The sequence below is a fragment of the Aspergillus puulaauensis genome, chromosome 5, assembly GCF_016861865.1.
Source record: "Aspergillus puulaauensis MK2 DNA, chromosome 5, nearly complete sequence".
In the NCBI taxonomy this organism is placed as follows: Eukaryota; Fungi; Ascomycota; class Eurotiomycetes; order Eurotiales; family Aspergillaceae; genus Aspergillus; species Aspergillus puulaauensis.
The window spans coordinates 4,023,296-4,048,220 of record NC_054861.1 but is presented as its reverse complement, the minus strand read 5'-3'; the positions used below and the strand labels follow the sequence as shown (position 1 = coordinate 4,048,220).

Genomic DNA, 24,925 nt, shown 5'->3' with positions numbered 1-24,925 from the left:
AAACCACCCAAGAAAGACTTTGAAGTTATGGATTTGCTGGCTGACTCCCTTTGGGTGACTGACCCTGAATCTGGAAGTTGGGGTGCAGTGAGAACACTGGGAAAAGAATACTAAATAATCTACCCCGGATGGCATGCGGCAAAAGAATGAGGTCCAGGTATGTATTTAGAATTTTATTTTATAGTCGATTTACAAGAGCGCTTACACCACTTATTGATAACGGCAACTCCTATACACTGTTGAAAGCAACCTTCCAGGACGATTCAAACAAACTCCCGATATCTAAATCCTCATTTGCAGAAGTCCGGAGTTGTGAGCGGGTGAATCCAGCCTCTGATATGCACTCATTTTCTTGAAGTTCAGCTGACATTTCATTTGTGTCAGGGCTTCTAAAATCAACACTAGGGCCGAACAATTGAGATGTTGTGCGTATGTTCATGTTCTGCAGTATTGTATGGACCTTTCTGCTAATATGGCTTACAGGATGGTTGAACGTTCCATCGCGGAATGGTCGAAATAATGGTCGGAGAGTGGTTAGGCTTGCAGCTGTTATGACAATGCCAGTTTCGATGACAGATAATAGCAATATCTGAGTAGCACCATCTAAACCACTTCGTTTAGCATAAGCTACCAAGGTGTGACGAGGTGTACTATCAGATACTTACACAATAAGTCCGCGCTTTTGAATTCAGGGACGAATTGAATGCGAATCAGGACAGCGGTGCTCGCCCTGGCGGTTGTTCCGATCAGTAAAGTATCAGCACCTTTATAAAGTAATATTCGAAAACTTACAAGCAGCCTAGGCCCAAGAGAGCTGCTACGCCAATCTTGGTCAGAAGACTCTTTCGTAGGTTCCAAACAATTGCAATAGGTAGAATTCCAAAGGTAAAATCGCACGCAGCAGTAAAGGCACTATATATATATGAAATATATATAATGACTGTAGTATTTAAACAGCCCCCATCTTGCTTAGGATTCCAAAAGTAGGAGACAGGATAGCATTGTAGGAGTAAGATAAACCATGTCATAAACCCAACAACAAGTGTGAATATAATAACTAGGAATAAGATAATCCTGTGTGATCTTTCAACTGTTACCCGAAGTATTGTGATAGCAATTGATATCTTCCCGGTTATACAAGTCAATATATAAATCACCTCGCAAAGCCAGAAGTACTGTATTATAGTTAGTGGCTGTATTCCATGGTTTGACACGGTGGCTGATACCAATAGTGCTTTGGGGATGTCGGGAACATATATATCTTTATTCTTCTTTCCAATACCATATGTCGCTCCGATAATAGCACATGTTGAAAGGGAAATATTTAATCCCTAAAAACAAGTTAGATTTCCAGTCACACTGTTGCGGGAAATCTCATACCATTGCGAACACTATCAAGCCATCATCCCATGCAAAAGCCTTTATTAGTCTTAAACGGACGAAGCATCGCAGGCCGACTGACACAAGCGAAAGGAACAACATCACGATTGTCACGATGAATAAATTTTTGCTTCTATCCGTCAGGTCCATCATCGTGCTATCGAAGGAAGGAACTTTTCGACAGGGTTCAATTGGAAATGTCTGTCTGCGCCTGCGTTTTTGAGCTCCTGCCATGACAACACACGAGGAGAGAAAACAAATTTAAAGCGTTGAAAGGGGTGCGTGAATGAGGGGAAGGAAACATTCCCATGGTAGAACCATGGGTGTTGCCAATGGTTGTAAGAAACGAGAAAGTATATTTATGCCGCCTGCTGCCATTTTGGTAGCCTCCACTGAGCATCTCCGTGGAGTTCCGTTGGGTTCTGCATCAATTGATTTTCTTTATTTTTTTTTTCTCTGGAAATACAACCTCTACCCCCGTGATTGCTCCTAGAAAACCGATTTCTTCCTCGGCATCATGTTGTGGTCAACAATAGCGGGCTATAGCAGCCTCGTTCAGGCGGGGTTCGGTATAAACAGACAATGAGATACTGGGTGAATTTTGGCCGCGGATCTTGGGTTCAGACACGGGCTTCCGTGCTTAAACTCCGATAAAACTGAAAAACGAAAAGGCGTGATGAAGTATTTCAACTACACTGTCCCCTCGTCGCAGTGAGAGAGTCATTCACCAACCCACTGCAGGGAATTATCGATTTCCACCACAACAGCAACAAAATGGTCTTTGGATTTGGGGGCTCGCAGACCCCCTGGGAAAGGGTGGATGATGCGATAGAAGGTCTTATTCAAGCAGCTCGTGAGTTATATACATCTATCTGCCTCTTATCTCGAATGGCCTTGTTCATTCCCTCTCTGTCCAGGGTCCCTCCATAAGGCGGTCGAACCGGATCCCGCCAATATGGGCCTCATTGGAGCTGGATCTATCGGTGGCAAAGCAGAGTCAGCTCGACAGGCTATTAACAAATCCGAAAAGACTCTAGCTGCCTGTGCAGCAGCTGAACCTGATGGCAAACTACAGAAGGCACAGGTTGAGCGCGTCTTACAACAGGTAGAGGAAAATATTTCCCTTCTGTTGGATGTCCTCCAACGAATGAGTGCGGTCCATTATGCTCGCTTTTGCGAGCTTGGGATGGGTCTTCCCACCATCGTAAAGGTCGCACTGGGGTGGATTGAATCCTCGACCAAACTCTGGATAGGGACTCTTGAGCGGGTTAACAAGACTTCTGAACTTGTCCCGCGGATCCAATCCATTCGAGATCAGCTTTTGACGGCTGAGGCCGCGGCGTTGGATGTTTACAAGGGGATCGAGGTGTGAAGAATAGGCTGTATCTTAGTACTCTTGCTCTAGCAAGATAACACACGTCGCCTATTTTAATATATTCCGCTGTGGATTCTATGATATTTCTTAACACTCTTCTTGTCTCATAACTTGCCTTGGAAGGCAATCATCACAATGCATGCACTTAGTGTATCGTCCGCTTACGGCACACTATCGACCGTGGACAACCCGAAGAATTCTCGGAGTATGCACAATTACAAGCATCCCATGTGGTAATAGAACTCCCCGGTCTCCAACTGAAGGGGCAATGGCAAGATACTCGTCACACAAACGAACCCCTCTTGGTGCTCCGGCCGAGGTGGAAATTCGGGCGGAATCCATTCGGGCCAACCCACAATGGCAGGGAAGACAAGGACTTTGGCCTTCTTAGTACAGTGTTGGGAATCGCTACGTCCGTATGAACTAGCACTTAACCACACGAATAGGAAGATCTGATTCGTTGGATCTAGCAGCGATCCTTCAATAAAGACACCCGAAGTAGGGGTCAGCCCACTAACTAAAATAGCAAACACAAAACATACGAAATATCTAACTCTGACCGAGCGGACGTTGACCAATAGTGAGCTCAGTTCGAAGGGAATCCTAGCGGTATCCAAAGGTCGACAGATAGCTATCGAGAACAGACGTTGAAGAAAGCAGATTATGAATCAATCCAAAAAGGTGAGGCACTGAAGCCACGGGACTATATACAAGAAACTTACAAAGTTCTTACCCAGCCTTGTAGTATTACTCCCACAGCTGCGTGGGCGAGGGTTGCGGAAATATACTGGCACTCCCCGATCCAAAATCAAATTCAAAGGCATCGAGCGACACCTGCAGACCTAGATCTGCATGATCATATCTCATAGGACCCTCGGGGTTCCCCAAAGGATCGACCATATTGGATTCCGCTACGGATGACCCGTTGGAGTCTTGGTCATTCAAGTCGTCGGGCGGGTCCCACTGGTAAAGTGCATCGCTGTCTCTATTAGAGCCGCACCTGTCACGCATATCGCCGATGCTAATTTGGTAAAGTGGAAGACGTGTAGCCCTCAGTACGACAGGGAGCTCCGAATCTTCGGGGTAGCGTCCCATAGACAGTGAAAGGTCAATAGTGTGGGTCAGTCGGAAGTAAAGGGCAGGTTGCTGGAGAAGCATATTTCCCCAATTGCTGGTGGCCGGGACAAAATCGGGAATATTCGAGGGGAGCTGGAGGGCTTCGCACGAAGAAGCATATTTCGGAGTCAAGCCATCATCACCGTGGGTCAGATAGGATTGCTCTTTCGGGCTCGAGCCGCCGCCTGTAACGGAATCGACAACCGCTCGTATGAAGAGCCAAACCTCATCTGTACCATCATATTGTGCTTGCAGCCCTTCCATCGCCTGCATGTAGATGTTGAGTTGGCCTTGCCGCTGCGCTATTTGGGATGGTGTGGTAGAAAGCTTCACGTCGACGATGTGCAGCACCAATGGCACCGCTGCAAAAGCCACACTGGAAATATGTCTTAGTGGTGAATATATCGTTGCACATATCTGTCACACTTACACGCTTATTGGAAGATACCTTGCAAGCTTCAGCTGGATAAGCTCCTTAAGGCCTTCGGTGATCTTTGCTGCAGCGTCTTCCAGCTGTACTATGCTCTGAGGTAACTGGTTATCCTTGAACCCAAGCCCAGGCAGTCCCGCGGTATAGATCAGTGCTTCGTGCTGGTACAAGGCCAGTCGGGCGGAGCTAGACATGATAGATTAGTATCGTTATAACACAATATTGTCTGCCAGGGAAAAGGACGTACTGATAATATATATACATCAGGTTAGTGTATAGAATAAGGGATTCACTGGTACCCATAATACTAGCTGGTGTTGGGAACATCACGACTGCCCTCTCGAACCAAGCCTGCAGGGCATGCTTGCACGACTGGATGCGGTCGAGTCTCTGCTGAAGCTTCGATGGACTCAGGGATGAAATATCCATTGGTTTGTTTGATGGGTAAATAGTCAGAATCACGTCTCCAAGGGGTCCTGCGAGGTCACAGAGCATGATAAACAGTCGGACCAATAGTCTCTTGGTCTCATTATCATAGACTCGGGAGTCATTTATCTCATCGCGAAAGTCATCATCTGTCAATGCCATACCCTTCAGGTCACCGTCATCAAAGGATATGTGCAATTTCCGCCGCACGCCAAGAGGGAGAATGCGGTCCCGGATAATACAGCACCACCACAGCCGTTTTAACGCATTGTTCTCTAATGAATTAGCCGGAGTGAGGTGAGCCAGATGCGCCCCTTTGTCTTCCGCCAGCTGGATGGCTGTTGCTAGCCAGAGAGAATTAACTCTTTTACGGTCGCGCATTGAGGCATTATATGAGAGCAGCAGTGCCCCCTGAGCATTTGCAATGGAGTCTGATTCCCCGCCAAAGTCAAATAACAGCTAAATATGAGTCAGTTCCAGGTCTTTGATGGTATCAGTATGGGATACACGTACCTTGGCACGCCGGTAGTATGTTGCCCTTGCACTCCGTGTGGATTCAAAGCCCAGAGATCGGATGGTTGCAGGAAGCAGAAACTAGAGCGAGTCAGCCAGCCCAGCCAGTGGAGAAACAGGGCTATCCGTACACTGCATGACACGAAGAGAATTGCTTGAAACACAAACAGGGATAAACATGGAGTGCTTCGTGGCAAGTTGCCGCTTGTAGAATACATTTTCCAGAAGGCGGACTCGTCAAGGAGTGGTAGGCCGGAATGGACATGGAGGAAATATTCGCGGATGAATTGGTCCACTGCCTGTCGACCGGGGATCTTGAAACATCCTTGCGAGTCTAGGAAGCGGACGTCTTGTTCGGACATGAGAGAAAGATCGGCTTTGAGGAAAGGATAATACGAATAAATCACATGGGTATCTGCAGTGGACTTCGGTCCAACATCTGGTAATGTAGAGCTCTGTGCTGGAACTGCTGACATTTCGGGCGCTGTTAGGGTTGGGCCTGAGCCAGCTCGACTTGTATGGATAGGATGACATACCTAAAGAGAAAATAGAAGGACTGGCATATTTTGTTTGACTAGGACGACTCCGATTAGCTCTATCACTGTCATTATGCGCCAGGTCTTTGCCGTTGGCGGATGTACTGGACGGGCCCTGGATTGACGGCCTTGGCTGCGATCCATCGTCGATTGACTTGTGCGGAATGTCCCCTGGGGCGGCGTTGTCGTCATTCGAAATACATCGTTTCTTGGAAGAATGACTAGCGACGACATTCAGCTGAGGGCCATTGGAGATCCAGGACTGTCGTTTGCTCACTATTTGGTCGGTCTCGCTTTCACCTCACACGGGCGTCCATCGAGAGCGCAGTTTGTGCATTGCCCCTGGCGATGTACGGCATCACAGCGCACCTTTCGAGCCCGGCAGGCTAAACAGGCCTTTGTCGCTCGCGGGCGCGCAGCGCCATAAACGGTGCCGTCCAAGGTGCTGTCTTTCATGATGCCGAATGGAACCAGGCCACAGTGCTAAGGTTGGGAAGCTGTAAAGTGCAGGGCTGGTCGGTAATAACTAATAAATCTACAATTTTGGCACCCTAGGACTCCCCCGCGGGGCAGCTTGCGCACGGGGAATCGCGGGGGTGCGGGGTGAGCCAAAGGACTAATGTTAATTTGATGGATTGACACTGGATAGCTCAAGTCCCCACCTCTTTGATCTGGTCAATTCGGGCCTTGGTCCACACGAGAAGTACTCGGAGGGGGCTACCAGATTAATGGTGCCGGACATTCAACTGTTACTGTCAAAAGCATCGTCGGGTGACATCGGAAGGACATACAACTCTACTGTCGCCATGAGGGGTACTCTACAAGAAACTGCAGACCATTTTCTCGGTGAATTGGTGTCATGGTACCATGCTCTTCAGAAACTAGGGGGAAAGATATTGATCAACTATGTATAAAAAAGGGAAATGCCCGCGATCCCTCGGCGCACTCGGCCCAAATCCTAATTTCTGCCGCGGCCGAAATCCAACCCCCCACAAGATTGCTTCAAACGGTGCTGGATGGGCTGGTCATCGCCACTCCGCCTTGTTCCGCCACTAAAGATGCGCTGCTCGCTGCTTGTCGTGCTGATCCTTGAGCATGCGGCGGATGATCTTCCCTGACGGCGACTTGGGGATGGTGTCTGTGAACACAACTCCCCCGCTGAGCCTTTTGTGACTAGAGAGTCTCTTTTCCATGAACGCCAGGATTGACTCCGCTGTAACATCATCTCCGCTTCGAACGATATGGGCTTGTGGGTGCTCCCCACCATTGCTGTTCCCTGTTAGCATGACCCCAGAAGGAGCGCCAGAACGAGGGAGATATTATATACCGTTCTACGCGAATTACCGCGCAGTCCTGGACGCCTGGGCACTCTAGTAGACATCCTTCAATTTCTGACGGGGCCACTTGGAATCCGTTGACCTTGATCAATTCCTATATCCACGCTGTCAGCACAGTACTATTCCCATGATATCGAGGCGGACCCGACCTTCTTGCGGTCGACAATGCTTACCAGCCCATCTGGCTGGATAGTAACAATATCACCGGTTTTGAGCCACCCGTCGTCTGTCCACGCGTCATGGGTCGCCACTTCATTTCTATAGTATCCTTTGAAGATGTTTGGGCCGCGAATCAGCGCCTCGCCTTCCTCATCATAGCCTGCCTCCTCGCCGTTGTCCTTAACAACCTTGATCTGCATGTTCGGGGTTATGTAGCCAACACCTCTGTGCGATGGGTCGAACTCATCAGGTGCGAAAAGGGTGACTGCCATAGTAGCCTCAGTCATGCCCCATCCCTGCCTGCAACGCGCCTTATTTATGCTGAAGATCTCCTCTATCTTTGCAGAGGTCTCAGGGCTTAGAGGTGCCGCGCCACAGAGTAGGTACTTCACACTCGAAATATCATGTTCAGATAGATTCGGCGTCTTGGTGAGCATTACAGCAACGGGGGGGACAAGGAATAAAAATGTAATACCGAAGCGTTGAATACTGTCGAGCAGCAACCGCAGGTCAAATTTCTCCATGATGACTGTGCTGCATCCTCGCCGCACATTGATGACGCTAAACGTTAAAAGGCCAACTGCATATATGGTGAGAACCCTGATGCTCTGATATCGGGCCACAGGAATGGAACACGTACTAGCATGGTATAACGGGACGTAGGCGCAATGGATATCCCCGGTAGCAAATGTTGGGTCGGACTGTCTTGTTCTGGACACTCGATCCAGATGCAGTGTTTGCTCCGAGTTGGCTACCAGGTTACGATGTGTGATAACACATGCTTTTGGCCGGCCTGTTGTTCCGCTGCTGAAATTAAGCACTGCAGGCCTGTGAAGGGTTCAGCTTTGCTTCAATACTTTCTAACCAGGAAGTGGCTACCTCTGCGAAAGTACCTCGAAATCACTCAGACGTTCCCACTGAAGTCTCCCGTGGTTGAGTAAAGACCTAATGGATTGGGGGTCTTTCTCATCATCGATAAGAAAAACAGATGTTCTTGGGATTCCAACTGACTTTGCAGCTCGCACCGCCAGCCGCAGCCGTTCACTGTCCGTAAATACACATTTGGCGCCGGAAACATTAAGCTGATGGATGAGCTCTGGAAGCTATTTTTTAGCCAAGCCTGGAGAATAACAAGCTGGTCGGACCATGTACCTGTCTCAGTATATCTTGGATTGGCGCCAGTGAAGATACCGCCAGCGCAAATTGCACCCAGGGTGATGACAGGATACCAGACCTAAATGCAGGCCGTGAGCATCCGCTAGGGAGCCTTCACTCCTTTGAGTACCCACAGAGTTATTTGAAATCGCTAAAACAACATCATTGTTTTTCACTCCGGCCACTTTCCATAAACCGCCTGCGAGTCTGCACACAAGGTCCTGCAGCTGGAGCTTGCTGATTGTCCATTCCGGGTTCTCTGCGCTAATGTACAGGGCCTTATCTTCAGTCGGCTCAGGTGTATCTAAAACAATAGGTTCTGTTTAGCATTATCACATAAGGGTCGAATGGTGGCGGCTCATACCAAACAAGTAGGTCAAAACATCAACTAAAGGAATGTCTATTTGGTACCGAGAAGAAAACACCATTGTGAATGAGGCTAGTCAGATGTTACAAACTTTTGGCCTCAACGGTTAGCCATCCGTGAAGTAGAAAGGTCTTAAAAACAAAGCACACTGCCACCTTTACAATATTAGTATGTGGTCGGTGGTGGCCCTCGGGCCAAATCTGCGGGACCGAGCCAACATCCCGAGGCCTAATGCTAGGAATCCCGTATCATTACCAAACTAGTTACCTTCTGTTCATTTAGGAACCTTACGGTATAGGACAAAGCCGTCTGTTAACCTTGTTCCGTTCCCGGATCTCTAGCAACGTGGCGGCACACCCTCCCTTTGATGTCCATCGACAGAGCATCGGCCATAATATAGGTGTGCCAGGCGGAAGGATTACGCGAATGGTCAGTCACTGTGTGTTCCAACTGCCGCAGGCAACGAGCAACGATTGATATAGGCTGATTCTGGTTTCGACTGCCGAAGGTCAAATTGGTTCAGTAGTGTCCATGATTATCGGCCTAACGGATTTAACGCGGACATCTTAGGTCTGATTTCACACATATTCCCTTCCCGTTAGCGCTCAAATATACTATCGTACAATGCGATATTAAGAATGTTACATTCAGGAGTAGCAAGTATCTCGGCGCCTTTCTTCATCAAGGTCCCCTTGAGCTCGAATTATCAACCCATAAATTATCATTAATGTATTATTGATTATAATACCACCGAGCGATCATGCCCGCCGGTAGGCAGTAACACACCTAAGAACCAGGTTTTCCTGGGTACAGAGTATCGGCGAGTGCTACCAGTGATTCCATTATTTCATCCTGCCTATTCTGGGCTTCGTCCCCTAAAATGTCTCGAACATGTTTATTCCTTTTCAGGCCTGCAGCCAGACCTTCCCGGGTGCCCCTATTGGAGTCACCCGGGCGAACAGTGACATCGTCATCCTTGGTGCTACTTGGGCGAACCGAGCGTCTGTCATCGGTGCTGTTCCTACCAGAAGCATTTGCCAGAGTAGCCATGAGGCTTTTATTCAGTTCCAGGTGATGAATCGTGTTCTTCACCAGATCAACTACGCCAATATTCGCAGTGAGGGTGAGATCGCGTAACACATCCGTGTAATACGGCACATATTTCCCGTTGCAGTGGATCGAACTAGTCGCAGCGTCGAGGCTCAAGTTTCCAGCTTTCAGGGCCGGGCCCTGTGTTTTGAGAACCTCGGGTAAGTTCTTCAGCAGGCTGGATATAGACAGCACGCCCCTGAGCGGGAACGTGTTGGTGCCAGGCCGAAGAGTCACATCTGTAAGTGTGGCATTGCCGATGAGAAGATCTCCGCTCCTAATATCCAGGACGAGAGTACCCACTTCGAGGGTGAGGACGGTCGGGTTTGGAAGCGTCGCATTGCCAATGAGGTTTGTACCGTCCGATTCCGCGGGGAAAAGCAGGGTGCTATCGGAGATGAAGAAGCCGTCGAATCTATTCAAAACTACCATTTGTCAACAGGGATGCAGATGAATATAGGCTGTCCAGAAAACCTACCTGGGGCAGTGATGTCCTTGTCTATAGTGACATGGCACTTCAAAACCCCGAGATACCCATTAGTCACTCCCTTTAGCGATAACGTCATTTTCTCCTGGAAGACAACATGTCTGACAAAGGTCTCCCAGGCGGTCATGTTGAGGATTGGCGCGAGTTGGTCATAGGCGCCCAGAGTGTAGTTGCTTTTGACCGTTTGCCCTGCAATGGCAACTGTTGCATACGCATCATCTGACCCATACTCGCGGTCGAACAGGCTCAGGGTGACGGGTTCAATTAGGACAGGTAAGATGATCTTCAAGTCTATCTTAGCCTCGAGGGTTAAGGCCACCGATGATGGGTTTGGCTGAGCCACTACCGCGTTTATCAAGACGAGGTCTGACTTGTTGATGACTAGCTGCGCGACAGCAGGAATGACGACTAGGAAGCTGTGGCTGAATTAGAGCTGCTTCGATATCTCAGCAGATGTAATATAATACATACAACACAGGCAGAAAGATGACCAAGAAGATAACCCCAGCCAAATACCATATCCAGCGACGCTTGAAATGGCTGCGGGCTTTCTCTGCGCTTGTTGACGGCGGCAGTATGCCACCCTCCGCATAGACAGATCCCTCTTCGGCGTTCTCGTCGGCCTCCTTGCCGGGTGAAGACTCCTGATGAGCGTCTGAAACATTTTTCTTCTGATTTCCGGACATAGTGACGTGTTGGCCTGGTCCTAATTTCTTAAGAACAACACCGGACGGAAATTCCCATGTAGATAAGCTATCCGTAACGCCCTGCGATCTAGCTGCTTGCCCTGATGGAAGACAGCCCCGAGGATGCTTTCCCCGAGATCGCAGATCCCATCGACCGAGAAAACGCGGGGAGGCACAATGTGGAGATAGCGCACGTATACATCAGCCAGCCAGCTAAATCTTAATTTCGGCAAGAGAAAGGGGTCCCTAATAGGAAGGGAAAGCTGGCAGTTCCTACTCAAGTTACACCTGACCATCACTTGCCTCATACTAGCGCCGCCGGTATTTGATGTATGCCAGTGATATCCGCGGGCCTCGGAATCTTAGTATGGCCACGCCGTGGTAAGCTAGAAAGTATCTCCGAGCTGGGGAGCTTGTTGTTGTCGGGGTATCTGGGATCAGGGTCTAACAGCGCATTGTGCGGGTTGAACCGCATAAGTCTGGAAGTTTATGGAGTATTTGTCTACGGTTCTACTTCAAGATGTACTAAGAGGGGCCAAAGTAGGGTATTAGATCGAATAAACAAGACGAAACCCAATATAAACATCATAAAGTAATACAAGGAAATGGAAACCGCGGTTTGCTTCTTAGCGGCAGAGTAGGTGATAGGGGTCCAACATCAAAATGCCGCGCAAATCAAGAATACAGGGACACTTGGCCTTCCATCCGATGGATTTGCTGAGCACCGACACATTACAGGCAGGCAGATACATGGTCATCTGCTGTTGGAAGGTTTGTTAGTATAAAAGCCTCTCGGGGCGTGCTCGTCATGCTAGAGGCGCAAGGTTAGATGCGGCGGAGTAGCACAGGGTCAACCCTGTACCATATATTGGCAGGACGGCCATAAATGCGTGGCGCTACCGTTGCTTATCAACCGACGCCCGATCGTTACTCCCACCACTGTGAAATAAGGTCTTTGAATCGAGAAACTACTAAAACTACTTTGGACCCTTTTAGCCTACCTCTCGGTAGATCACGGGATCAGTGAACTTTTATACATTTGTTATAGGAGAGGAGCGGCGCCAAGGAATTCATGGGCAAAACCGCTAATGTAGGAACCATAAGACGTAGAGAGTTCAGCCAGCGTCCACATTTCGGCGTGATCCAGTCCCTCCACCTCGAGGGCAGAGTCAAAATCGTTCCAATTAGTCGACGTGGTAGCATCCAACACCTCAGACACTGGGGGATCATGATCGCTACATTCCACCGTTTGGGCCAACACCTTGGGATCCATTTGATATTTGGCGTAGTGCTGCTCTGATGACCAAGGGAGTCGGACCCTACCAAGCGGCGGCATGGAACAAACCAGGTCAGGCAGAGAATTATACCCCGGCAAATTCCCAACAGACATGAAATGGTCGACTGTTATAGATAGTAATAGGTATCCTCTGGTATGTTGCAGAAAGGCGTCGTGCCAGTTATCAACAGTGCGTGGCTTTAATTGTAGTTCAGCCCTGGTACACTGTAGGTCTTTATTCTGCTCCCATGTCTCGATAGATCGCTGACTGGATGCTGGTAGAGCAGGAATAGAAGATTCACAGAGAAATACTTCTTCAGTTACTAGATATGCCAACTGGAGAATATCATCTGCCCGGGTACTAATAAGGTTGGCCACTTCGTACACCTGCCTTGAATATGAAAAGAGCTCCCAGATGTGATCTAGAACACGACGCCGGGTACCCATTATCTCTTCTGTTGGTGATAACTTGTAGTTGACCGCGCTTAAAACTAGAGGCATTGTAACATACCCAACCCTGGGAAATGAGCACTAGTTTAGGGCTTTTAAACAGGCATAAGACAAGATTAGAGAACATACACTGCAAGGGGAAGGCCCTGGGTCTTGTCCTTTCTGCTGAAGTACTGAAGGATAGTTATTAATTTCGTAGAGGCGTCGTATAACATGTGCCCTGTGTGTGAGAGCTGCTTCGTATAAACAGGCTCTATAAAGTCGCGATGGCTTACGATCAGAAGTGCCTCATAGTGAGCAAGGTCCATCCGGGCAGTTCTCCAAGCCATATTAGTACGGTAAGCAGCGAAGCAAAATGGAGGACAATCTGACTCACTCGTAATAAATCATCGTCAGATATACGAAATCGACTACTGCGTTCGGAGGATCCAGATTTTCGAAGAAAGAGAGTGGCAGGTTGTCTCTCCAGAGGCGCATCGATGTCCTGGTTTTCTGCAAGATAGCGAGCCTAGACTGAAAGCAATCGCGAGAAATGAATGAAGGCCATGAGAGACCGTGCGTTCCGAAAACAATTGAGACCATCTCTGTCAACAGTAAAGCAATCTGGCATTGTTCCCGAAAAATTGCAAAGAGCCTGCGCTTAGTATCAGGGCTATAGACTTGAGACCCATGGATCTCAGCCTTGAAACTCTCTTCGTCTGGTAGATCTGTGATCATTCTCAACTCGAATGATAGGACCTGAGCCTGCCGGCGGAGGGCCAGGCAAAGGCTTCTATCCCGAATAAGAATTGACCACCACAACCGGTTATGTAGCGACTGCTCTTTGCCCCTTTGTTTCTTGACGTGTCTCGCTTGCCTTTCCGAAGTCGCTGCTGTTGCTGCTTGAATAGCATGAGATAGCCAAAAGCTAGCAGATTGGAAGTCGTTCGCAGATGCGTGGAACGTTAATAATGTGGCAGTCTGGGCTCGCACTAGTGGCTCCCCGTCAGGTTGAAATTGAAAGAGAGTCTGTCTCCATTAATGTTTAGTCTTGGGGGAGTCAAGCCAGCATACCTTTGCGCGTTCATAGAAGGTATTCCAGGCAGTTCGTTTATTTTCAAAGCCACAGGCGTGAGCTGTTTCAAAGGAGATATATGGAGAACTTGCAAAAAGCATAGCTTGAAATAAAAGGAGAGACAGCTTGGACGCTGATCCATCTTGAGGGCCCTGGCGATAAAGGCCCCAGAATTCTGATTCATCAATCACGGGCGTGCAGGGCTGGATATGTAGAAAATACTGTCTCATGAACTCTTCTATTAAAAACTGTGCTGGGATTTGTAGACAGCCTCTCGCGCCCAGAAATACTCTGGCTTCCGGAGATAATATTGAGAGGCTCTTTATCTCGAGGAATGGAAACAATTCGACTGATATGTGGTTCTTCAATGTAGGTTCCGGCGAAACCCCAGCTTTATCTTGGCCATAATTCTGAGTGAGGGAAGGCGAGATGCGGCCAAGTAGGGAGGACTGCTGCCTCCCTGTGATCGTACTAGCTGCAATGTCAGGAGATACCTTTACTGGCATAAAAATTGCTCACCCTTTAGGCAGCCTCTTTTGAACCACGCATTTCTGGCCTTCCTGCCTACACCGTGTACAGGGCTGACCCAGCCTCAACGCATCACACCTAACCTTGCGCTTCTGGCATGATGAGCATGCCTTCGCAGCCCTTTGTCTGAAAAAATTCATTGGGAGTTATTAACCTTCTTTATTTTGGGATTTTTGGCGATGTTAATTGAGTGACTGGGCTGAGGGTAAACCAGCGGGTCATATAACCTAGCCGTAGGTCTTGCAAGTCGCTATTGAACGCACTTAGGCACTGTGTTCCATATAGCCCTGTTTCTAGGAGAGTACCGCGGCACCTCGGCCGGCAACTTGAGGCCTGGCGGCGCTGTTCCGAGTCCTATTCAATTTACACCGAGAACACGGGTTCGATACACTGTCGAGCATTTACGCAGCGAATATGATTGGAGTGCAAACAGATAAAATAATACTATTGTGAATGATGAGGGTAGAATTTGTGATTTGGAGACCTTATATCTTCAAGGGATACTGCAAAAAGCGTGGGTGAAGAATGACTTCGTCAAAATAGGGGACATTGTTACCATCGGGTTGGTTAGCTTGGCAACATTATCGATTGCCAGAAGATTGGCTCAATCAACCCTACAGAGGCAGTACCTGGCTGACGACTTGGTCACAGGAACTTACGGATTAAAGTTAATAGGTTCCAAATGGCCGTGTCTGGGCTGAAGGGCTGCCTTCGCAAGCATAAATTCATCCAAGACTATACAGTTATTCTTACCAAATTGTATAATATTTCTCTCCCTGTTTATTCTTCATGCTAAGGCAGGTAGCACGTACCCAGGTATAGGGGAGAACATCGACAAGCATATATCATTTACAGTAGGGATGATGCTACTCTCGAGTTAATTCTCGCCTTCATGGCAGAGAGACTCCACTCACAAGAGACTTAGAGGGGGAATTGTGTTCATCGATACCATCCCAACCAGGAGGGGCGTCTGTCTGTAGTAGGGTCGTCGCTAATTTCACCCGCGGTGGAAATATTCAAACTGCAAGCCTGTTACAGCTCAGCGTTAGTTAAACTAACTTATCTTAAGTGTTTTTAGGTAAGCAGGTGTCTACCTCTGCGAAAGTACCTCAATTTCACTTCCACTGATGCACCTCGTGATTAAGCAAAAATGCCATGGATTAGTCGTCGGAAACATTGAGTTGATGGATGAGCTCTGGCGATGATCCCTTATTGGCATCAGCAACATCCACTCAAGGAACAACAACGACTGCAGATCAGCAATAGCCATATCCAATGGCTCAACATTGATCTATTAGCTTCAATGATGCCAGTATTCTACAACGCAACCTATAATGCAGCATTGGGGCCCACAGTCAGTATACATTCATCATGTGAAGTGTCCTCCGGTTTTCGTTTGCCGTTGCTCTTGCACATGATTTTCTATTTTTCCCTCCCAGTCTCTCCAGCATTTCGGGTCTGTCTGTAGGTGAAATATTATTGTCACTGCACACTTTATCAAAGGCAGGCGTTAAATGGTTTCCATGGCCATCCACAACAAGCAATCGATATCTTACACGCCTACGGTGAGCAGTTGCAGAAGTAAAAGTTTTTTTTGAAGCCACCGGATGCCCATCTTGTTGGTGGACCAGCTGTTAGGGCTCTACTCAAGTCTCCGATCTGTTAGAAAGCTCAATCCGTCGACCTATCACTCTATATAGACTCTTCCTTTATAGATAATGATGGTTGGTATGCTGAATTGATGCATTAAATTGTTATCACCCATACTCGCGGCCCTGGCTGAAAAGCATAAGGCTTTCCAGGTACACCAGCCCTAGGGAATACTTTAGTACTTGCAATTAATCCCATTGTAAAGCTGGTTTCGTCAAAGCTAAAGATAGCTTCATCTAGTATCCCATACTCCATTCGTAGCTGGTATAGCGATATAAGCCACTCTTTAACAGCCCTAGGACCCTCGCATTTTGGCATTTTGTGGTTGTATCTTCATGAGGCTCGGCTTTTCAACTCCGGGAGTCGCCCTATCAGATTGGTGCACCAGTTCTTGCCTATAGAGGTAGAGGTAGAGTTCTCAACTGTCCAGAGGATTATCTCTGCCATTCGCCCCAAGTGTAGTTCGGGGGACATTAAGAACCTTCACTGCTTCACGTTCAGTGTGAAGTTCGCCATTTCTTAAAGCGTCTATGGCAAGTTGAAGTCTACCCCCCTGTTCAATTACATGTTGAGTCGCTGGACGTCGGTGTGGTGGCATAGTTGCTGCTCGAGTAATTACGGTTTCTCCGCATTTGCGGTGGAGAGCCACTCAATGGGGCCACTTTGATGTCATCGTCCCATCTCGGACGTATCCCGCGGTCCAAGGATCAGCCTGTTGATTATTTTTCGCCGAGGTGGAAATCCGGGCGAAAATCTGGGGAGACAAAAAAACGCGGGGACTGAACTCTATGGCAGAACGTGAATACTTAAGAAGTTCAGTTGATAAAATGTATGTCTATCAATTGTATGTCTTTTCCGTTCTTCGTCTCAAAGTTCAATTCCCATTCTGCCAAAGAACATGGCTGATACGCCGCACAAGCTCCTTCTCGCGGAAATCTGCAGGCCTTTCAACTTCAGCGTGACGGTTGCACTTCCAATACTGACTGGCCTCGTTGTGCATGGCCTGTCTCAATACCGCGAACCCCCGGCACATCTTGCCCTTGGCTTTACCATAGTCCTTGCGCCTACTGCGGCTCTTGCACTAAAGGATGCCTGGAATGTGACCATACAAGAAGCTAGCTGGGCGGTGGCCTTTATCTACACTCTATTCGCTACTAGTCTCTCATTCTCGATGGCTATATACCGTGTCTTCTTCCATCGTCTCCGTCATTTCCCAGGCCCTGTGTCATGCACACTGAGCATGTGGTCATGGGTCATCAATGATTGGAAAGGGGACCGCTTTTACCAGATTCAGAAGATGCACCAACAATCGGGAGACTACGTACGAATTGGCCCTCGCCAGATCTCCATTGCTGATCCGGACGCGCTTAAAGTGATTTACGGACCCACTGGGCCAAGTACCAAGGCAACTCGCGGCCCATGGTACGAGGCTCAGTCAATGACCCCTAATGTCTACAGTCTGCAAACACAGCCGAAGATCTCTGACCATAATGTTCGTCGTCGTGACTGGGATCCTGCCTTTAGCATCAAAGCACTCGAATCCTACCAGCCTAATATCCTTCGAAATTCAGAGCTGCTCATGCAGCAAGTCGAGCGACTATCATCCAAGGGTCTCGTGGATGTCAAGGAGGGTATGCTCTGGTTCGGCTTTGATGTTATGGGGGAACTCGGCTTTGGTCGCTCGTTTGGCACCCTGAAAGACGGAAAGACATCAGACATTGTCCACCTAGTCGAATTTGGTGTACGTGCTATTAAGACTATGGGCAATGTACCTTATCTTGCGTCTATCCTCCGCCTGCTGCCAAGCCCGCTAATCGCTTTCGAAACCTGGCTTAAAGAAGCCCTCGACTGGAGGCTGGCAAAGGCTGACATGCACGAGTCTCTTGACGCTGATGTGTTTGCGTACCTTCTTGGTGAACGAGGCAAGCATCATCGTAACCTTAATAAGGAGGAGCTCTATCAGGATTGCATGCTTATTGTGGTGGCTGGAAGCGACACAACTTCAAACGCCTTGTCGATCGTTCTGTTCGAGCTTGCTAAGAAACTCGACTTGGTCCAGCGCCTCCGCGAGGAGATCGATTGTCTGTTCCCCGACGGCGCACCCATTGATGACTTTAAAAAGCTTCGAGATGATGCGCCATTAATAAATGCATGCCTAAACGAGGCGCTCCGCCTGTGGCCTCCAGTCCCCTCCGGTTTGGACAGACACACTCCGGTCCCCTTGGCTATGCCAAAAGGTGTCGTGATTCCAGCCAACACTGTTGTTTCAACCCACTGTTTCTCCATGCACCGAGATCCGCGGAATTTCTACGAGCCCAACGAATTTATTCCGGACCGATGGATTAATGGTCCAGTGGAGTCCAAGCCTCATAATATTAAGGCCTTCTCTCCGTTTGGCTATGGGGTAACCTCTTGTGTCGGCAAGAACCTTGCCTTCATGGAAATGAGGGTGGTTCTTGCCATGTTCATACGCAGGTTTGACTTCACGATGAAGCCGGAAGACGCGGTAAGATTCAGCGGCTCCATCCGGGACCAATTTGTTTCTTGTTCTGGTGAAATGTTAATGAAAGTTTCCCCGCGGAAGCGAGTATCTGCTTGCTAAGGCCAGGCGGAAATTCCAATCCACGCCTGTACCTTGTTTACCTTGTGTCGCATGCATTGGATTTGTGACTCGGAAAGCTTTTGTGCTGTACCTGTTATGTTCGAATTCAGCTTTGCTTACAATGGCTACGTACGATTTCATACTGTCGGGATGATCAATGACACACCCTAGACTAGATGGCTTATCACGCATTAAATATCAATAACCTCACCTGCATGGACTGCATAATTCCACCCTAGCTAGTTTGTTCTATCGGCAACCACCGGACTGTTGCACACGGCAAATCAGAGGGTGAAGAAATAGATCAAGGGTGCGACCCGCAAAGGACTAAGGAGTAGGATAGGATGCAAGGACGAAGTGCCGCAGACCTGCTCAATCCCCGATTTAGCGACGCCGTCAATTCCCCCCCCGTAAAAATCCGCAGTCTCATGGCATTCTGATTGGAAGATGACCGATGTATGGGGATTCCAACTTTGCTATGTCGGCCTGGATGGCGGAATGTGACACCAAGCGGTAGAACCACAGGAAAAGCTGTACAAGACACAGAAAGATCTCGTTGAGTGTGCTATGCCCGCATATGTCGGCAGCAGCGATGGCATTGTTTGTTGGAACAGTCCCCTCGTTGACCAAAGACCTTGACAAAATTGGTACTCGGATCGGAATGGCGCTTACCATGATCAGCTTTGGCCCATTGACGGGTCCATGTGTGGCGGGAACACTGATAGCACCCACCGGAGGGGAGTATCTGGCTGCGCAGATGTGGGCAGGAGCGGCGTTGCTCGTCTCGGTCTTCGCTCTCGTTGGAGCACGACTCATCATTTTGGGACCACGGGCTCAGGCAAAGCTTTGAGACCGTAAATAATAGTACTAGATCACTTACGCAATCGATCGCTGTCCTACATGCAATACCCTCTGATCCTTAACAAGAAGGCTGTCTCCTACGCGGAAGACCTTCAGTGAAACTAGAAGAAGACGGCTATGATAATTGATGGTTTCTACTTAGGACAATGGCGCTGAGATAACCAGTACCCAACGCGTGCATACTGGGTCAAGACATGAAGCAGGCAGAGAGTATCAAACCTATGCATTCGTGTCTATCCCAAAATATCGGGCAACGTCGATCAGGCCCGAGCCGTCAACATCAATCCAATAATCGACAAATCCCTCTTCTTTAGCTTGGGCAACGCGTTCCGCATCCCAAGCCTCTTCCAAGGGGCGCGCGATGTAGATTGTCTGGAAGCCACACTTTTTGGCGGCTTGCAGGTCGTGAAGATGGGCAGCGACCAGGCAACATTGCGAAGTCTCTAATCCGAATCTGCGAGCCGCCGCATGATAGACTTCCGGTGCCGGCTTGTAAGCATTGAAATGCTCTGCACTGCTGAGGTGCTTGAATGGCAAAGAACCATGTTCCTGTGGATCTTCGAGGAGTTTGACATTGCCGTTGGATAATGTGGAGGTCGGAAACTTGGTGTTGAGCAACGCAAGGCCTTGCACACTGTCAGGGTACGGATCAAGGCGATGCCAACCAAGCGCCAAGTTTTGGAGATCGTTGTCCTTGAATAGATCCCGCAGATGCCAGTCGGAGAAGATATTGCCCAGGGAGATGCGATTGTGCTCGTCTACAGGGACAAAGGGCTTCGAAGGGTCATAAGTGCGGCCGAAGTCCATATAAGAGCGGTGCCACTCGTCAGTGATCTCGTCCCAGGTCGAAGTCGCTAAGCCGGAGACACGTCCTCGCACATCCACACCTATTTCCCGAGTTTCATCTTGCAGGGCCCTTTCTGCTGCAACCTTCAGTTGGTTCGCGATGCAAAATCTCCATTCAACGACTGTCCCCAAGACATCGAAAAATAGCATTGAAGGGGTGCCAGGTCGTGACATGTTGCAAAACCCTTAGAGCGATGGTTCGCATAAAATATACCTGGAATCTCGGAAATACTCTCGGGGGAGACAGTGGAAGAAAAGACAGACTATCCTCCCAGGCGCGGGGACCTAACGCTAAGAGATACCGTCTCGCATTGACCTCGGGACTTATTGCGCTTACATGTGGCTAGCAGGGGTCCCAATGGCCCACCAATTCACTGTCTGACAACTCTAGCTCCTCTCCGTAAGTTGACAGAAGGAGCAATTGATGTCTCCCGAGTAGGACAGACAAGCTCCGCTCGCCCGGCCACACGAGAGGAAACACTGCGGAATACAGTCGCTAGAGGGGTACATATGTCGTGGCAGGCCCGAAAGCTGCGTAAGGATAACGCATTTCTATTAGGAATCTTTACCTATCATTGCTACCTAACCGTGTCATGAGTTACTGCTGAGAGAAACCGGCGTGACCCAAAGTTGGGAGATCCATGCGACGCTTACGCTGATCTTGGCGATTGGCGATGGCGCTGGTGGGCGAAGCTGGGAGGCTGAAAGGAGCAACCGAGGCTTCCCGCAGTTCCAAAGGATTCGGGAGCCCTCGGGGCCGCATCGTCGCAGTGTCGCAGTCTCAGTCCAATCTTGCACGTTTGGCATGCAACTCGCATCGCCGCCAAGCCCTGTATCCTGGTAGCCGGGTCTCCCACGATTCAGATTGAGACGACTTCGAGTGAAATAGTCCTTGGGCGTCTTGGGGCTGCAGCCTGAAACCCCCACATGACTCCGACAGCAATGCTGCGGATATCCCACAGTGGCCTATAGTTCACGTCATGTGCCCCTCTGATGATGCTGGGGGCGTATACTCGAGTAGTACCTCGAGACAAAGCACGGCTTTATGTTCAACGGAATATCAGAAGAGAGGGCAATTTCTGTCCAGGCTGCCTCGGCAGACTTGCCCATTTCCAAGGTTCATTAAAAGTGTATCGTTCATTAATCACAATTATGACATATTGCCCAAGGCACTTGCAGCCGGATAGGTCTTTCCACATGAGTTGTTAAGCATTGACCAACAGTGGGACCGACTGTTCATTACTGTCCAATGCCCCCAAGGACGCTGCTGAGGATATCTTTGATAGCTCCATTGTCTTCCTCGAACGCGTTAATCTGCACTTGCAGCTCAAGCCGCCTCCTTTTTTTCAAAGTCCACGTATAGCGCATCCAGACCTGCCTTGACTCGCTTCCCATATGATTCACTCAGCCCCAGCGCCTGCACGACACCCCACGAACACTCATTCCCCTCAATACTGGTACCCAACTTACCGGTGACACCCGGGCCCCAAAGGAATGAAGAAAGTCATCCCGTATGTGAGAGTAAACCCCAATATCCAACAACACGGTCTGCACCTGTTCCATGCCCTCCTCACTCGCCAGCCCACAATAGCGAATCGCTAGAGCAATAGGCAAATAGAAACTGCCAAAGGCAGTTCTATGTCGCGCAATATAATCATACCGTTCCGTCGTCATATCCTCAATACCCCCAGTAGCCGCAGTCACCTTCTCACACAGCCGTCCCAGCTCCATCCGAAACGCTGCCTCATGGACGAGTTCCACGAACGCTACGTACTCAGGATAATTGCGGAATTGTCGCTGCAATGATAAAAAGATGCATGTTTTCAGCATGCATGTGTTGTTGACCGCGGTAGCCCGACACCCTCGTATTTGGACCAGCATGGCCGGCCGTTGCGGAACGCGGAGTGGGCCATGACTTCGTCCGAGACGACATAGGAGGCCTGGAAGACCTCGACCAGTCAGCCGAGGATGCTGAGGTGTGCGTGCTCTTGGGGCGTTGGAGGTCGCTGGAGAAGCTTATAGCCGGCTTTGATAAGGGTGAGGCCATGGTTGGCCTTGCTGCCTTCAGTGGATACCGTGAGACACTATGCTTGATTATCAGCGTGGTGTGCACCAGTGGCCTGAAGAGAGGGACCTACATTGAGAATGCGAGATATGTTTGCTGAGGAGTTGCCCCTCTGCTCGAGGTCTTCTCGCAGTTCGGTGAAGACTTGGGTTCGAGCTGTGGCGAGAGTCTCAAGGGCTGCCATGATGGGAGACAGGACATATAATTCAAGAAGAGTGTATGGAGAGGCAAGCTAGTGTGTGCTAATTCTATTCCGTGGGGATATATGGACGAGTCTGACAAAGAAATGTGATCCCTTCATGACGTGGCGTTGTAGGTAATGCCGCCAACTGCGTAGAAGTAATCCCAAGGGGATCACGCATTATCAGTCCACCTTGCGGAAGGGAAGCCAATATATGCAGTGAAAACGGGGAAAGATATTCCCCACTGCCAGTATGGGATGCAGCTCCACTTGGACTGAGCGAGCCAGTGCGGGAGCGACAATTGAAGGTTCCTGCCGGGTGGAATGCTTGGGTCGCTCTATCATTCCATCCCTTGTTCTTTGTAATTTTCCTGTCATCTGTACACAATCAATGCCGGCATTTCTGCGCACGTGTACCAAAATCGAATCACAACTGTCGGACGTGATCAGAGCAACGGCCCCTCTAGAGAGGTCTGTGCTGCTATCAACGCATCAGTCTGCATTGAGAAGCACGAGCCATAGGCATTGAGGAAGGTGGAGCGTAGTAGCAAGCTAAAAACCATCTGCATTATCTGCATTCTGCAGTGATTCCTGCCTGTGCTGATCATTCGTCACTGTGATTATCCATGAGTGACAGCCACTTATCTCTCATGTTTACCTCATACCGATGGCCTTCCCTGGGCATCAAAAACGAGTGCAGTTGATTGTGGGATTCGACCACACCAAACTTGCGTGAATATGCAAGCCCGATGCATATCTGTCGCAACACCTCACACCAGGGTCTCGAAGTGACTCCAATAACCAGGTCCACAGAACCCAAAGGAATACTTCGGGCTGCCCCGGAGCAAGGGTCACAGAAGCGGGGTGGTACCGGGATGTACTGCTCTCGAGCATGCCGAGGCGTGTAGCCCCATGGTGTTTAACATTGATCGCCTCGGTTTATATAATCCACCATTTTCAGCACACCATTCAACTCCGGCACTTGTACAGATCACCCATAGTCCGTATAGGGAGTTCTGCAGCTTATAGTCTTGATAAGCAACTTCTTTGTGGATATATGCTTTATCCGCTTTGGTCATATATAGCGCAAGCAAACCCCTCGGAGTGCGGTCAACATATAAAAACAGTCGGTGGTTGGATCCTCACCACTATCAGTCCACGTACAGAAGCCACCCACCCGCCGATAAGATGCAGTTACCACACCTATAAGCCTATCTATTATTTGGTGCATTTACTCCTGCTTACCCACTATGATCCGCCCAATCTTCAGGGCCTGGCACTCTACACTCTGACGGGACGGATTGGAAAATATAGAACCCAGAGTATAATATATGGACGAACCGAGCGGTACCATATACTAGTTAGCCTTACTACTGAACCATTGACTGCCTGTATAATAAGCTCCCGTCGTCTGAGTTTGATTAAATGAAGTGCTGGACAGCAAGGAAGCAGACTCTGTCAATGGCTACGTCGTTGGTCTGATTTAAGAGAGCAATAATGACGGGGTCAACTTGACTTTTGACTCATAGGTCGCTGTGATGTGCTCAGCTTCATCTAATAAAAACAATAACGCCAGTCTGATCACCCTCTTCAAGCGTGGTTTCCGTCCGCGTCATACTTGACTTCCTTTCCTGGGTTGGGAGGAGCAATCAATCCCAACTGCTGCAGAGCAGTCAAGGCTTGCTCCTCACCAATCTCGTCAACAATTTTGCCGTTTTTCAGAGTGAAGATGGTAGTTCCCGAGAAGTAAACCTCCTTGCCGGTATTGGCCCTGTCGAGTTTGCCCACCGCAAGGTCATCAAAGGCAACACCGGTGTGGTTGCCTCCACCAATCCAGCGTCCAACCACGTAGTCCCCTTCGGCGATGAGGGGGAACTTGTATGCGTGAAAGGAGATATTTGGGAACGCCTGTAGATATATAATAAGTATGTTAGACTGAGTTGACAAAATTCTCCTTGTACTTCATACCTCTCGAAACTCGAGGAGCATTTTCTTGGCTGCTTCTTTGCCCCGACGGGGACCATGCATGGGATAGTCAATGACAAATTCGTCTGCACAAACTTCGTCTACGACATTGACATTGCCCTTGCCCCAGTATTCCTCGAAGTACTTCTGGACAACTGCTTTGTTTTTGTCCTGCAAAGTGGCCATGGTGTTGGTTTTGAGGGGTAGTTGTTGTTGTGAATTCAAGAGTAAGGATTAGAGAATAGATGTTGGATATCAAACATCCAGGACGAGGTCGCAGCTGGTCGATCTTCTTATACATAAGACCCGGCGAGAGCCCTCGAGAGCTTTGCGACGAAACTGGCCAACCATATTCCGTTGCTAGCAAGCCATGACATTCACGTGGCGCCGA

At 49.0% G+C, this 24,925-nt stretch overlaps 9 protein-coding genes across 9 annotated transcripts; 2 read left to right on the top strand and 7 right to left on the bottom strand.

Annotated features, from left to right (window-relative positions):
• Positions 1-2,335: 2,335 nt before the first annotated feature.
• On the top strand, positions 2,336-2,752 carry APUU_51582A (uncharacterized protein; the record flags this gene model as incomplete). The annotated part of the gene is made up of 1 exon (XM_041706705.1): positions 2,336-2,752. One exon carries the CDS (start codon positions 2,336-2,338, stop codon positions 2,750-2,752), a length of 417 nt encoding a protein of 138 aa, XP_041559065.1.
• A 750-nt stretch (positions 2,753-3,502) lies between these two features.
• APUU_51581S (fungal specific transcription factor domain-containing protein) lies at positions 3,503-5,716 on the bottom strand (the record flags this gene model as incomplete). Its single annotated transcript, XM_041706704.1, has 5 exons — positions 3,503-4,247; positions 4,302-4,487; positions 4,549-5,186; positions 5,241-5,321; positions 5,372-5,716. The coding sequence occupies 5 exons, from the start codon at positions 5,714-5,716 to the stop codon at positions 3,503-3,505; spliced, it is 1,995 nt and encodes a 664-aa protein (XP_041559064.1).
• A 1,112-nt stretch (positions 5,717-6,828) lies between these two features.
• Positions 6,829-7,796, bottom strand: APUU_51580S (uncharacterized protein; the record flags this gene model as incomplete). The annotated part of the gene is made up of 3 exons (XM_041706703.1): positions 6,829-7,045; positions 7,104-7,207; positions 7,263-7,796. 3 exons carry the CDS (start codon positions 7,794-7,796, stop codon positions 6,829-6,831), a joined length of 855 nt encoding a protein of 284 aa, XP_041559063.1.
• Positions 7,797-9,580: 1,784 nt separating this feature from the next.
• Positions 9,581-11,056, bottom strand: APUU_51579S (DUF3712 domain-containing protein; the record flags this gene model as incomplete). The annotated part of the gene is made up of 3 exons (XM_041706702.1): positions 9,581-10,308; positions 10,362-10,786; positions 10,842-11,056. The coding sequence occupies 3 exons, from the start codon at positions 11,054-11,056 to the stop codon at positions 9,581-9,583; spliced, it is 1,368 nt and encodes a 455-aa protein (XP_041559062.1).
• A 1,042-nt stretch (positions 11,057-12,098) lies between these two features.
• APUU_51578S (uncharacterized protein) lies at positions 12,099-12,779 on the bottom strand (the record flags this gene model as incomplete). Its single annotated transcript, XM_041706701.1, has 2 exons — positions 12,099-12,352; positions 12,380-12,779. The coding sequence occupies 2 exons, from the start codon at positions 12,777-12,779 to the stop codon at positions 12,099-12,101; spliced, it is 654 nt and encodes a 217-aa protein (XP_041559061.1).
• A 4,133-nt stretch (positions 12,780-16,912) lies between these two features.
• Positions 16,913-18,616, top strand: APUU_51577A (cytochrome P450; the record flags this gene model as incomplete). The annotated part of the gene is made up of 1 exon (XM_041706700.1): positions 16,913-18,616. One exon carries the CDS (start codon positions 16,913-16,915, stop codon positions 18,614-18,616), a length of 1,704 nt encoding a protein of 567 aa, XP_041559060.1.
• A 1,080-nt stretch (positions 18,617-19,696) lies between these two features.
• Positions 19,697-20,497, bottom strand: APUU_51576S (uncharacterized protein; the record flags this gene model as incomplete). The annotated part of the gene is made up of 1 exon (XM_041706699.1): positions 19,697-20,497. The coding sequence occupies one exon, from the start codon at positions 20,495-20,497 to the stop codon at positions 19,697-19,699; it is 801 nt and encodes a 266-aa protein (XP_041559059.1).
• Positions 20,498-22,281: 1,784 nt separating this feature from the next.
• On the bottom strand, positions 22,282-22,572 carry APUU_51575S (uncharacterized protein; the record flags this gene model as incomplete). The annotated part of the gene is made up of 2 exons (XM_041706698.1): positions 22,282-22,407; positions 22,462-22,572. The coding sequence occupies 2 exons, from the start codon at positions 22,570-22,572 to the stop codon at positions 22,282-22,284; spliced, it is 237 nt and encodes a 78-aa protein (XP_041559058.1).
• A 1,587-nt stretch (positions 22,573-24,159) lies between these two features.
• Positions 24,160-24,720, bottom strand: APUU_51574S (ester cyclase; the record flags this gene model as incomplete). Its single annotated transcript, XM_041706697.1, has 2 exons — positions 24,160-24,477; positions 24,538-24,720. The coding sequence occupies 2 exons, from the start codon at positions 24,718-24,720 to the stop codon at positions 24,160-24,162; spliced, it is 501 nt and encodes a 166-aa protein (XP_041559057.1).
• Between the last annotated feature and the right edge of the window lie 205 nt (positions 24,721-24,925).